The sequence below is a fragment of the Maylandia zebra genome, linkage group LG4, assembly GCF_041146795.1.
Source record: "Maylandia zebra isolate NMK-2024a linkage group LG4, Mzebra_GT3a, whole genome shotgun sequence".
NCBI classification, from domain to species: Eukaryota; Metazoa; Chordata; class Actinopteri; order Cichliformes; family Cichlidae; genus Maylandia; species Maylandia zebra.
Window position 1 is genome coordinate 12440998 of NC_135170.1, and position 13610 is coordinate 12454607.

Sequence of the window (13610 nt, forward strand, 5' to 3'; positions counted from 1 at the left end):
TATTTATCAAGATTGTTTAACAGGTGATGTAGCATAATGTAAACATAAAGACAGTCAACATTGATTTTATTCTGTGGCAAGTTTTGGTACATTTTTTAAATTATATACATTTTTCATTTATCTTCTAAGAGAGGCATTGAATTCATGTGAAGAGAAGATTTGTACATTAGCAGGAATGCACACCAGTGTTATAACAGTGTGAACGCAGTGTTATGTTTATGTGACAGTGCAATAAAAACATTTGTCACTACAATAAATATATAAAAATCAATGACCAATCCTGACACATAATCACAAATCTCAGCACCGATCAAAATAATTGTCCAAGCCAATTTTCTTCTGATTAGTTGCCTCTCTCAAACAGGTGCTTTATTAAAAATATGTGGGTAGGGCGAAGAAGAGAAGCAGAGGTGTAAGGACTAAGCATTAGACGAGCCCAGCTTTATTCCACTTACTTTTGGCGGCGTATTTGTTTTCTTTCCGTGTCTTATTGGCCTTTTTGAGACAGCTGTCACAAACAAATCTGGAAGTGAAAATTCAACGGTTAGATTTGGAGGTTACCATCAGCTCTGTCACAATAATCAGCAGTGACAGTGACAAAGCGGCTCTAATCAAGACATGACTCGGCCTTTCATGCTAGTCCTCCTTTCTTTAAACAACTCTAATGAGTGGGAAATCACTCACATCTCTCAATTAAAAACAGACCACACATGTAGGGAGGTCAATCTTGGAGGAATGAGTCTCTTTGCTACGGGACTGCCGCCACGCTGTCAAGCATTTTTGACACCCCCACCCCGATGTAGTGTTTGAGATTTAAAACCTATTTTAAATCAGCAGCAGCTGGAAAAGTGAATGTCAGACCCAACATTTGTAGTTGGGCATATTAAGTGATTTTAGTTAAAAAAAAAGAAAAAAAAGAATGGAGATTATATTCCAGACCCAGTCACGCAGAGAGCGTGTGTGTTCGCGTGTGTGTCTGTGATAGCTGGCTCACCCTGACGGCCATATGGTTTCATTATGGAGGACGCAGATCTGGTGCATTTTACGGCCGCAGTCGATACATTCCACAAGTCTGAGCGGGGAGAGAGCGCGAGGAGACAAAAGACAGACGTTCAAAAGTTAGTACAGTGAAAACATCACACCCGAGGAAATAACCCGCTTGATTCCTCGAGAACCTTTAACACAATAATGGCTCTCAAATGAGTTAAGAAGGGCTACATACAGCTCGGGGTCAAGCGTGTCGTTCTTCTTCCGCTGGAACTGGTCTTTGTTGATGGAGCTGTGGGAAAAATCAGAAAGAACCAGCTGTAATCAACTCAGCCCTCTGCAGACTGCAGGCTGCATTTCCTTCATTCGGAAATGTTTACAACAAATTCAAAATGTGCCCACTGCCTCAACACTTCCCCTCTACATGCTCTCATCCTGATCATCTGTCATGGAAGACAAAGCAATAATAGGAAGCTCTTCTAACCCACAGAGCCGCCACAAACTAATCCTGTGCAGCTCAACACTGTTTAATCCTACAGGACTCACTGTTAATTATCTGGACCATTTTCTCGCTCATTCAACAACTGGGTCAGTAAATATCAGGACTAGAACTTTGTGACTGATTATTCCATTATTCATTTGATCAGTAAAATCTGCAGCCTGTTTCCTAAGCTGCAAGATGCCACTTAGCGAATGTTTTGCCCAGGCTGAGCTCAGTTTACTACCATGTGTGATAAGTGTGTGGCATTGGTCCTCATTTTGGCTAACAGAAAGATTCAGGACGATTATGTTACAGTGATATCAAATACAGACGAGCAACAAATCCACACCTAAGAGAAACACAAAGACTTAAATTATAAAAAGGAAAGAAGTGAAGCTTCTTTCAGCAGATTTTACACCAGAAGCCCTCCCGATCTTGAACTGGAATCTTATGTGTGTTAAGCAAATGAGTGAATCACTACAGTGTGGCGCCACTAATAAAAATGCAATGCTTTTACAACAGTAACATTAATTAAGAAAAAGCAGCTTGAGGAACTAAAAACAAAACAAATAAACAAACAAAACAAAAAACTGCAGCTAAGCTATAGGTGTACACAACAGGAAACATTTGAGTGCCTTTTTTTTGTGCAGGTTTATTTCCAAAGATGTTCCTCTGCGGAGGCATCGCTGCAGAAAAGCTGCTCTGCAGTGTTGGGAGACACTGATGATACCATTTAGAGGACACAAACTAACTTTTAAACTGTATTTTTGATCACTAAATTATATTTTCGTGACGTAATTTAGTGCTGGTCGCTTGCACAATAGTCTTTCATTGCATTCACAATAACCCTATCAAAATCAGTGTGTTGAACTGTGTTTCACTCAGGAGGACAGAAGCATTTCTTCTTAAAAAAAAAAAAAAAAAAAACTAAAACAAAATAAAGTTTCCAATTAGTTTTCAATAAATTCACAAATATATTTGATAGCCTAAAGAAAAGGAGTGGGTTTCAAGCATTACACAAGGACCTCTGAGATGAAGCAAGCTGTCTTGTGTTGTGCGTTGCATGAAGGAGACAATGTGATGGTACTCACGTCTGAGGCTGGGAGGGGTCATCCCCCAGGGAGACACTCTCGCCTTGGATTTCGTTGAAACACTTCTCACAGAAGTGATACCTGTCAGCAAGAAGCCCATATTTTGGTGAACTACACCGTTCGTCATCAGCACAGCCAATCACAGAGAGGGCACGAAGAAGCAGCCGCCAATCAGGGCAGGACAGGCCAGGGGGTGGACACACAGGAGGAGGCAGAGGGCAAGGTAGGTCGTCGCCGGCAGCCAATCGTGATGCAGGGTTTTTGTGTGGGCGGGTGTTTTGATTTTGCGCGTAAATTTCGGAGTGGATGATTGGTCACACCAAAGCAGGCCAATGCAGACATCACAAGCGTTAAAAAAACACAAGGAGGGAGAGAGGGGAAGGAGAAGGGAAGGGAAAAGGGAGGAGGGAGGGAGATGGGGAAAGGGAGGTCAAAATGAATATAAAAAAATAAAAAATAAAAAGCGTGAAATAAAACGTTACAGATCAGACGGAGACGATGAAGGGAGGGACAGAGGGAGGGGTCGAGGAGCATGGAAGGAGAAGGATGTGAACAACAACCAACAGAGGACAGAGAGCCAAGGCAAAGCAAAGATTAGCATCAGACGTTCAGTGATAAACAACAACAACAACATTACAGCAACATGAGAGACCACTAGGAGCTGTGGAGGAGGAAGGGAGTGAGGAGTCTCCATACATGAAAAGGTGGATGAGGAAAAAAATTAATTATTAAATGGTAAAGCAACAGAGACCCATCATCCTTTCTGGTCATTTATAAAGTGGGAACCTTTCTTCTGGTGACGAGCATGACACCACCACCACCTCCTCCCACTCTGCTCATGACGGTACATTTTAGAAAATGTGAAATCAACTTGGTTGTGAGAACAGTGGTGCAACAAATTAAAAAAAAAGAGGAACTGTGCAGGACGACGGGAGCCCACTTTATGAATGACAACAACATGGAAATTAAAGTGGTGAAGTATGGAGATGGTGCCAGGGTAACCATTTGAAGCCAAATTAAAACTCATCTGTGATTGAACTGACTGATTGATGCTATGCTGTAGGAAATATCAGTGTGAGGAATACAACACGACACATACGAGGTGATCTCACTGTCTGCATTGTCACAGCAAAAAAGAAAAAAAGAAATGAGAACCAAGTTCTGCCGACAGCCCTTACCTGTTCTGGTAGCTAAAATAAGCAGCATCACGTTGGATGGTGCATAACTGTTTTCCATAGCAGCATAGCGTTTGGGGGGAAAACTCAAACTGCAATGAGGAGACAAAAAGAAATCTCATATGAATAAATGTTTAAAAACACACACTAACACTAGATGTACCAGGTTTACATAAAGTCACAGACTGTAAAAAAAAAAAAAAAAAAAAAGAGAAGATGGACTTCGGGGTCTTTGTCTCCAATGGCAACCAGGGGACAACTTATCTGAATTCAAAACTAACTAACACATTACATTTCTTTGCTCCCTTTTCAGCTTCTTCTAATCCTATATCCTAATCCACGCAGTGATGTGGAGGATTTGTCTGAGTGGAGAGAACTAAGGTTATTATAATTAACTAAAACTAAAGTAAAACTAATATTAAGATGTGAAAAAAAAAACATTTTAGTTAACCAAAATAACTATAAAAACTAGACTTTAAATAAAATAAAACTGAAACGATTTTGTGAACTTCAAAAACTAAAATTAAAATGCAGGAAAAATCTTTAGTTTTAGTATCTGATAGTTTGGTTACAAAAAAACAAGTATGTGTTTAAAAAGTTGTGTTTTTATTGCAATACCTGCCTCTGACATATGCCCTCCATATAATAATCATTAAAAAGACTAAGGTTAACACTGAACCTAATAAAAACTAAAATGCAACATTTTCAAACAACAAAAACCAAACTGAAATAAGAAAACCCACTCTGGAAACTACCTGAAGCTCAACTAGATTCAAAACAAAAAAGGTTCTATTCAGCAGGTTTGATCTGCAGAAATGGTAGATAAAGTTTTTCACTTATTAGTCTACACCTGCAGACACACAGGAATGATAAAAAACATGGTTCTGCCTCACCTTCCTCCCACAGCAGTACCCCAGGCCCTGCATGACGGGATCAATCTCCGACTCGAACACCTCAGCCAGCTTGGAGCAGTACTTGTAGACGCGGGAGGTTTTGCGGTTGTACAGCCAGGCGTTGTTGAACATCAACCAGATGTCCTCTATATACTGCCACGGCTCCTGGTATTGCCCCGTGTCCAGCTTCCGCTTGATGGTCGACAGGTCCATGGGGTTCTTCACGATGTCAAAGTAGTCCTGGTTTGGAAGGGACGCCGTCCAGGTAAGAATGGCAAGTCAATGTAAAGTTCAGGTAGTTGAGAAAGATTTAGAAGCAGGGAGAAAGGAAAGAGCAGCGAGATGTGGGAGCATTTGATCACCCAAGGGAAGAGTTTGAGAGATGGGGGGAAAAAAAGAGTACGATCAAGGTCATCGTCGTCGTGGTCATCAGGTGAAGGTGCGATGACGGCGTCGCAGTCAACCAGGCGGGACCAGAGTAGGGAGAGAAGAGGGTGCAGGGGGACAATGTTGTTGAGCGCTGTAGAGAAGAAGGTTCGCGTGCAAACAGAGAGACATGACAACTTCTGCCCTCCAGCTCTCTGCCTTGCACCCTACTTTAAAAGTCAAGTCCCTGTCTGTGCTGTCAGCTCATACACCCATTTAAACACTACCTAAAGATGACATGTAAACATAATGCAAATGACACCCAGTAATGTGACTGCAAAATTATTATTTATCAATTTGCTTTGGGAAGTATGTTGGCTCATTTTGCCACACAGCCGGGGGGAAAATGAGTCTCTGGGTTGTGATCAGGGTGCAAAACCAAGAAGAATAGAGCAGCGGCAAAAGCAACAAGGCAGACAGAGATAAACTGTTTCTAGCAGCCGAGTGGTCGGCGTCAGCTATGCTAGCAGCACGAGCGGCAATATGTTGGCTGAGTTAAAATCAACAGGGCTGAGGTGAAGCAAGTGAGTGTGAGAGGAGGGATGCCTCTCTGGGTTGTTTTTCTTTTCCTGTCTTAGGCATTCTGCTTCTCCTCAAACTAAAGCACAGTTTGAAAGGCAGAGAGGGGTGTCAGAAGAAAGGAGGTCCATCGGCTCTGAGTGAAAACACTCACAAGAGGAAAAAAAACCTGATAAAAACAAACAAGCAGTGCCTAATTTCTATTACAGGGCCGAATATATATCACAGCAATGTGCTATATTTTGTTTTTTATTAATCCAAACTATTGTAAGTTACATCCCCCCCCCCCAAAAAAAGAGCTGAATGGTTATTCAGCAGCAGAAAGTTACATCCCTTGAATGTGGGTGCTCCAGAAGGAGATGTGAGCCAACAGGCTTGCTAATCACTGCTGTTTATTAATGTTCATATTTGCAGTGGGAGGACAGACACAGTTGCTCCGATTCAGAGTAAAAACATCCTGAATCTTATCAAGTAGTCTTCCCTCCAAATTGGACCCACTGAAGGTCACCCACCTCTACACACTGCCCACCTGAACACCGTTACACTACTACTGGTGAGGAACTGAACTAGAAAGCTAGCAATGGGACACTACCACGATGATGATGATGATGATGATAATGATATATTTAAAAAAAACATTTTTTGAAGCAATGCAACTTTAAAACTTGATGTCAAATGGCAACAAATTAAAATACATAAATGAAAGCGACTGGCTCGTGAACTGCAAATCATCCAGAGTGTATCCCGTGCAAAGTCTTTATTTTTAGGTACCGGTATGTGTAATATTCTTTCAACCGGTTTTTTTTTTCCTTCTTATATTATGAAGTTTTTAAATATGGAGTTAAAATACATTTCAGCTGTTAATACCTTTTGATGTTGTTTCATATTAAATTTGCATTCATAAGAGCCACTGCTTTCATTTACAAATGGCAAAAAGTAGCATACAAATACAAACACGTAAACATATGACATGCAGTGGGGGGAAAAAAAAAAAAAAAAAAAAAAAAACCATTGAGGTAGGAGTACAAAGTAAAATTAAAGTGTGGGAAAAAAAAATACGAAAAGTATGAGAAAGAAAAATATTTAAGATGGAAGAAACAAAAACAAAAATAAGCTAAATTTTGAGAGGAGTTGAAGCAAAATGGCAGCCAGTGCAGTCCCTTACCAGGTTAGTTTTGTTACTAGTTCGAATACGTACGGGTATTCCCAGTAACTGGGGGTCCACCGGCTGACGGAAGGGAAGGGACTCCGGGTCCTGCCGGTACAGAGATTCCAGGGTGGGCATCAGAGCCTGACGCAGCTCCTCGGGCTTAAAAACTGGAAAAGGAGAATCAGTCAGGGAGTGGATCAGGGAGCGGTCAGTAACCCCCCCCCAACTGCATTATTAAAAGAGGACGTCTTGTGCTCATTTCCAGCTCTGTGTGTTTATTCTTTAATTTATTCATTGTTCATTTTCTTTCTGTCTGATTTTTTTTGGGGGGGGGGGGCAATATTTCCTAAAAAGGGGGGGAAAGAACAGAACCACAATAATTCAGGAATAATGGGTGCAGGCTTAAGCAACAGCTTGCGTGAGCCTACCACTCATACATAATGCAATGTTTTGCATATTATTCTGTGGTATGATGCACAACACTGTTAATAAGCTATGACAGCCTTCGCTACTTCACATTCACAGGCCAGCACTGTCAGAAACAATGATAAAGTTCACAGAAGTTCATCTTTCTCCTCGAGTAGATTCATGTGATTTCAACTTATTTCTCTATGACAGTGCTTCACATGAGTCACAGTTTGTGGTTACACAGCTGTCACTGTGGAGATGCTACAGCTGTTAATCACTAACAAAGACAACAGTGGACGCTTACTTTTCTTCTTGCTCTGAGTGTTAGCTGGGGAGCTGTTGGTGGCTGCTGACCCTGACCCTTCCTCTTTCTTCACTTCTGGCTTCTTGTCTTCACTTGTCGCTACTGACGATGACACACAAGATGAAGACGTGTCCATGGGCTCTCCTTTACACCCGTCTCCTGATGGCTTCTCTTTCTTTATCTGAGAGAAAGGTTTGTGTGTCAGTTAACAAATTTCTTTATCAGAATGAAGACTAAAAGAAGACTAAAATAAAACATCAGGAAGTTCATTTTGAAGAGCCTCACCTCTGGTTTCTCCTCCATCTTCACATCAGCTTGACCCTTTCCCATCTTCCCCTTGCCGTCTCCTTGAGCATCGGCTCCTTCGTCGTCCTCTTCTTGTTTCTTCACCTCCATTTTCACATCTTCCTGGCTGGGAGCAGGGCCGTTGGCTGAAGCGAGCTGAGAGGTGGGATCAGTGCTGCTGGTGACTGATGCTGGAGAGCAAACCTGACCATCTGCTGTCAGAGAAGGCTTCGCAGATAGCTGAGGCAGAGCAGGCAGAGATGGAGTGAGGTTTAGAAAAGGCAAGTTAGAAATCACAAACGGGACACGTGCCATGTTATGTTGGGTTTACACAGTCATCTGCTAAAACTAAACATGATGATTTTTTTCCCATATTTCCTGTGAGTACAAAAAAATAAGAGTCAGATAGGGAACCAATTCAAAACGAAAGGCTCACAAAACTTAGTCTTAGGGAAAGAATGTGGAGTAAGAGCAGACAAAATAAAGAAAGACTCTAATCTGCTCACCGGGGTCTGTGGCTGCTGTGATGGCACGTGAGCATTCTGATTCAGCACTGAAGAAGTCTGATTTGTTTGAGGGCCCGAGGAGGCCATGTCCCCAAGTGTCTGCTGTTGAAGGTGATTAGCTTTCTCAGAGTTCATCGTGTGCACTGATGGCTGCGGCTGCGGGGCTTGCTGTTGCTGCTGCTGAGGGTGCTGGGGATGGGGCAGCTGGGGTGTGCTGGGGGTCTGCGGCTGCGGGGTCTGACAACCAGGTAACCTCGGGGGTGTCTGATGGGGTTGAGGTGTTAAGCTGCGTGCTGGTGACGGGGAGTTTGTTCGCATAGGCGGACAATGAGGGAAAGCGTTGGATTGGTTGGAGGATGGAGGCAGGTTAGGCAGAGACCCAGTGCCACCAGCATTCACAGACCCCATAGAGCCTACGGGGGCTCCGGAGCCTGGAACAGAAGGGGCGGACTGGGGAGCGGGGCTGCTGGCTGGGTGGGATGGCGGTGTTGACATCTGGTTCTGATGCAGAGAGTAGGACACAGGATAATGTTTAGTCATCCTCTTTGAAACTTTATCATTCTAAACTTGTTACAAAGTAATGTCACTCTTCAACTCAGTCCTTACCGCATGCACAGCATTCTGTGTTCCTGACTGATTCATACCAACGGCACCAGCACCAGGACCAAGTCCTGGACTGGACCCAGGAAACTGGCCTGGAGGGAGGTACTGGTTCTGTAACGGTGTGGCGTTAGGCTGACTCATCCTCGTTGTTCCTATACCCATCTGGAAACAAAACAAGTCACGTAAAGTCTCATGTAAGCTCTTCTACTGTAGTTAGAGCTTTTCACAGCACATGAGTCAATAAATGGTATTCATATGAACCCAAAGTAATGACAGAGAATGCAACAGTGATGCCAACCTGGTTCAGCGGAGCAAGAGGAGGCGTCGACCTCTGACCCATCGACTGCATCCCACCTATCTGACCAAACTGGTTCATTCCTAAAAAAAAAAAAAAAAAAAAAAAAAAAGACAAAATCGAGGCATGTGAAAACACTTTTCACTGGGCATTGCTGTAACTTGCACTGTTTGGATTATGCAGACATATTAAAGAAAGTGATATAAAGAGTAAGTATTTCCTGGTCGTGGCAGCGTGTAATCTCATTTAAATTTGGCTCAAACTTTTTCTGAAGATGTTTAAGCCTTGGTTCACAAAGATTAGAGTGATAACCATATTAATAATATAGATTATCAGCAGTTTATATAAGGACATTTTTTTTGGTAGAAAGTTTGAATTAACAAAAATAAAAAGCTACAGACTTTGCTTAACAAGATTTAACATAAACTGCTGGCAAAAAAAAAAATGGCAAAAATGAAAACCACAAACAAAATTCGGCTCACCTCTGATGATTTGGGATGGCAGCAGAGAGAAAGAAATAAATATCTGCACATAATTTGGGTGAACCAACCCTCTAATGTAGCTCTCTGCTAAACATTTCCACAATGGGGGAAAAGCCATATCTACTTCCTGATTTCTAAATTTTTTAAATACTGGTCTAGAACTCCTGTCTAAAATAAATACAGTATATGACATTTACTCAAGAATCCATTGATTTTAAGTCATTTATACTTGTGTACCTGCTGGATTCTGCATCCTGTTGACCATCTGATTGGGGCCGGGTGGTCTGACCATGGATGGATCAACGTGAGGCCCATCTGACAGAGCAATAACGAGGAATCAAAGTGAGCTCCTTGTCTACTTCAAAATTACATCTTTGCCTCTGGACTACATTTCATTTTTGAGAAGGAAATTTTGTGTTTTGTATCTTGTACCAGGCAAAGATGTGACTGGTGGCAATCAGTTTGATTATTTGTATGCCAGCAGTATTTGTAGACGAGTGTCTGACTGAGGTAATAACATAATGTTTACTCACTAGGTGGTTGCCCCGGCGGCATGGGAGGTTGTCCCATGCCAGGAGGCCCCTGTGGGAGGCCCGCAGAGGGTATGCCAGGCTGGCCAGGCATGATGCCCTGCTTCTGGAGCCGCGTCCTTCTCTTCTCTTCCAGCTCTTTTTGGATTTTGTAGATCTTCTCTGCCAGCAGGTGGTAGTACTCCGCCTAGAAGAGTCGCAGCAAGCGGATTTTACAGGATAAATCCCAACAGCACATAACACTAATGTATGTAAAGTTATTTTTTCTATATCTGCCAACTAATAGTCACACTGGATTCTTACCCTGCTGTTGGCTGACTCATACATATCCCCCTCTACTTTTCGAGCGTAAGCCACCAGATTATCCATCCGCCGGTCCTTCAGTGCAGCTGGGTCAGGAGTGGGGAAGATGGCCTGCACACTGCTCAGATACACACAAACGAAAAGGAAAAATGTGCATCTACAATTACGTTTACACCGACTGTTGGAAATAACTTGTTTATTCATTTCATTGCCTCTGTTCTGTTGGAACGTTTGCAGGACACGACAGACTCACAGCTTGTGGACAAGGTGGTTGCGGAGGTCTTGTGTGATGTCTTCATGCCAAGACTTCCTCATGCCTCCAGCAGAAGGTGAAGTAGCCGTGGGCAAGGAACCAAGGCTCCCCACACCATCATTCATCAGACTGAGAGAAATGACAGATGAGTTAGTTAAGGTCTCAGCCAGCGCAACCCGAATGAAAAAGTAGTAAATAGATGTGGCCAATGAAAGGCAGTCTGACCTCTGCGCGTTCATACAGTTGTGCAACATGGCATCTGGCAGTAGCGAGGAATGCTGGTTGGAGGTCTGCACCCCAACTCCACCGTTCACTCCCATAGAGTTTCCCCCTGGAAAGAGAGGGTTTTGGAGTTAGAATAGAAAATAAAAAGTAGACTAGTGTTTACCTTAGATTTTAGAGTGTACTCACACTACACTGTCTATATCGTGCCCTATCACATTTGTCTGATAAAGCCAGGTTGGTCTGACTAGTGCGATCACTGCGCACCGATCCCAGTACACGGTTCAGTTGGACCCATATATGGTACGCATCTGGTGTGATCGCTAACCACGCCAAAGCATAAAAACGTCACGTTTTTACAATGACAGCTGGCACCATGGAAATCACTGTTAAATAATTAGCAAACCTTTAAGGCACGTGAAAAGACCGTTTCTCACCGTTTATAAAAACGTCTCAGCTTGAGCCACAAAAATCACATTGTGCTCTAAAAAAAAAAACACTCCTTGAAAGTATGTATGTGAGTGAGTGAGTGAGTGAGTGAGTGGAGCCGAGATGCCCAGACAAACTGAAGTGTACTTGGGTCTGGATTGTTAAGTACAGTGTGAATATAGGCGGGGAAGAAATACAAACGATGTTAGCATAGACTGTTGCATTCAGCGTCACTGAAATGTAAATTAAACTTCAGTGGAGAACTGTAAAAGATTAAGGAGGAACTAAAGAACACTCAGCATTCACCAAAGACTTGTAAAGTTACATGTTTAGGCCTCTTTCATAACACCTGAGGCAGCGCCAGCAACTGATGAGAAGTTCTGAACAACTTTAAACAGCTCATTCGAAGTTTCCGAAAAGCTCTACTTAAACATTACAGGGCTGCTTAAGTTGTTCCCCAAAGGTTAAGGACATCATATTCCTAGCAGGTTTCTATATACTAACCCATGCTGTTTACAGTCCTAATCCCGGGCTGTCCCTGCAGCCCCTGGTTTGGCACGCTGGCCTGCGATGGCTGCTGTGGCATCTGGTTGCCCTGGTAAGTGAGGCCCAGTGCAGCATAGGCTCTCTCTATGGAGCTGGGGTCGATCTGGTTGGGAGGGTTCAGGTTCGGTGCGTTGGACTGTCCTCCTGGCACACCTGAACCCAAGGAGTTCACTAAACCCACCCCAGCACTGTTGCCCAGAGCTGTGGCAACAGGAGAAAGAAACAGAGGTAACGAGAGATGAGTATCGTGAATTCTAGCCCACTGTGATGCACTTTATTGTTTAAATTAGAAATAATAATTAATTAAGGAATTAATGTGCAGATACAGCCAAAGTCTGAAAAGGACTCACGCTGCTGATTCCTCTTGTCCCCAGCATTTTTCAGTGGCAGACAGACAGGACAGTCGTGTCGTGTGCAGTTCTTCCAATGAGAAATGATCTGTCTGGATGAGGCACAGTGCGCCACTGGAGGAGAAGACAAGAGTGAGGAAATGTTTTAGAAAAGGAAATAAAAGATGAAGAGTAAAAAAGATGGGAGAGCAAGTGGAGGGAAACGGTGTGTGAAGAGTGAAGGCAAGAGATGATTAACATGACAAGGATGAACAAAAAAGCAAAATAAGAGCCAAAAGGTAATAACTTATTATATGAGTCACTCAGTAAAACAAAACTACGTCCAGATGGAGACTCGGTGAGACAAGGAGAGGAATTACAGTAAAACAGCCAGCTGAAGAGAAAATAACTCATCCTGATAGAGAAAAACTGGGAGGCAAACCAACAGGGATTAAAAGAAAATATGTAAAAGAACAAGAGAAGGGGAAAAAAAGTGTTGCAGATGCATGACACCATCGTGTTTATGAGATAAACCACACACCATATAAACTAGCCATCGGTGTAATTCAGCAGACTCACCCTGGCAGGACTTGCCAAGCTGGCAATGAGTCATGTGGTTCAGCACGTTCTTCATGGTGCGACAGTGAGGCAGGTTGCACTGTCGTACCTCTCCGTTGGCCTGCTCCCTCCGCTGGCATTTGTGCGCGTGCAGCAAGAGGACCAACTGCTGTTGAATCAGCTTCCGCTTCTCGGGGTCTGCAGTAGGAGGTGTGGCGCCGGGTCCCGCCCCCACAGCATTGAGTCCAACCTGCACCCCTCCCACTGCTGCTGCTGCCCCGCTGACCGACACACCGCCAACTGGTCCAGGCTGCTGCTGCTGAGGAGTCGTCTTAGGATGGAGAGTAGAAAAGAGGCACAGGCCACATTAGAAAGATTATCCACCACAAAATGATCACTTTCAGTAACCAATCTTATAACAGTTGAGCACCTAGCAGCTAAAGATCCATGCTGCAAGAAGTCTCCGAGCATGGATCTTTGAAACTGCCGTTTTTGCCATAAGTTTCAGAAGTTTAATACACTCGGTAAGATCAGGTACTTGATTCAACAATCAGTAAACTAATATGGGAAGAAATGAGGAAAAAGTCTACTTCTGAATAATGCTTTCAGCTATTTAATAATTAAATACAGGAGAAGAATCTAAAGCACGAACGAGCCTGCTGAAAAGCACAAAAAAGGCCAGTTTTTAATTAGAGCCAAATGGTATACAGCATAATAAGTAACTCTGTAATGTAACCGCAGCAGAGCAGGTGACAGCGCCCAGCTGACTTCTGATCATCTCTCTTGGCTAATGATAATCAGTGCAGAACATCCACCTGCTCATTTAATTGGAAAT

The 13610-nt window shown here is 43.1% G+C and overlaps 1 protein-coding gene across 4 annotated transcripts in view; it reads right to left on the reverse strand.

Moving 5' to 3' along the window:
* ep300b (EP300 lysine acetyltransferase b) overlaps positions 1-13610 on the reverse strand; it is a 30730-nt gene that overhangs the window by 10546 nt on the left and 6574 nt on the right. Inside the window, exons 4-23 of one of the 4 annotated variants that reach the window (XM_004575492.2) lie at positions 12797-13106; positions 12239-12352; positions 11847-12089; positions 10917-11022; positions 10692-10820; positions 10439-10556; positions 10139-10322; positions 9843-9920; positions 9127-9206; positions 8832-8990; positions 8226-8726; positions 7720-7959; positions 7435-7615; positions 6771-6889; positions 4628-4867; positions 3738-3826; positions 2560-2640; positions 1223-1279; positions 995-1072; positions 456-523 (exon numbers count right to left, since the gene is read on the reverse strand). In XM_004575492.2, coding sequence (XP_004575549.1) covers positions 456-523; positions 995-1072; positions 1223-1279; positions 2560-2640; positions 3738-3826; positions 4628-4867; positions 6771-6889; positions 7435-7615; positions 7720-7959; positions 8226-8726; positions 8832-8990; positions 9127-9206; positions 9843-9920; positions 10139-10322; positions 10439-10556; positions 10692-10820; positions 10917-11022; positions 11847-12089; positions 12239-12352; positions 12797-13106 — 3175 coding nt within the window. Of the gene's footprint in view, positions 1-455; positions 524-994; positions 1073-1222; positions 1280-2559; positions 2671-3737; positions 3827-4627; positions 4868-6737; positions 6890-7434; positions 7616-7719; positions 7960-8225; positions 8727-8831; positions 8991-9126; positions 9207-9842; positions 9921-10138; positions 10323-10438; positions 10557-10691; positions 10821-10916; positions 11023-11846; positions 12090-12238; positions 12353-12796; positions 13107-13610 lie in introns of all 4 variants that reach the window. The other 3 variants (XM_004575491.2, XM_004575490.2, XM_004575489.2) reach the window with 3 other exon arrangements.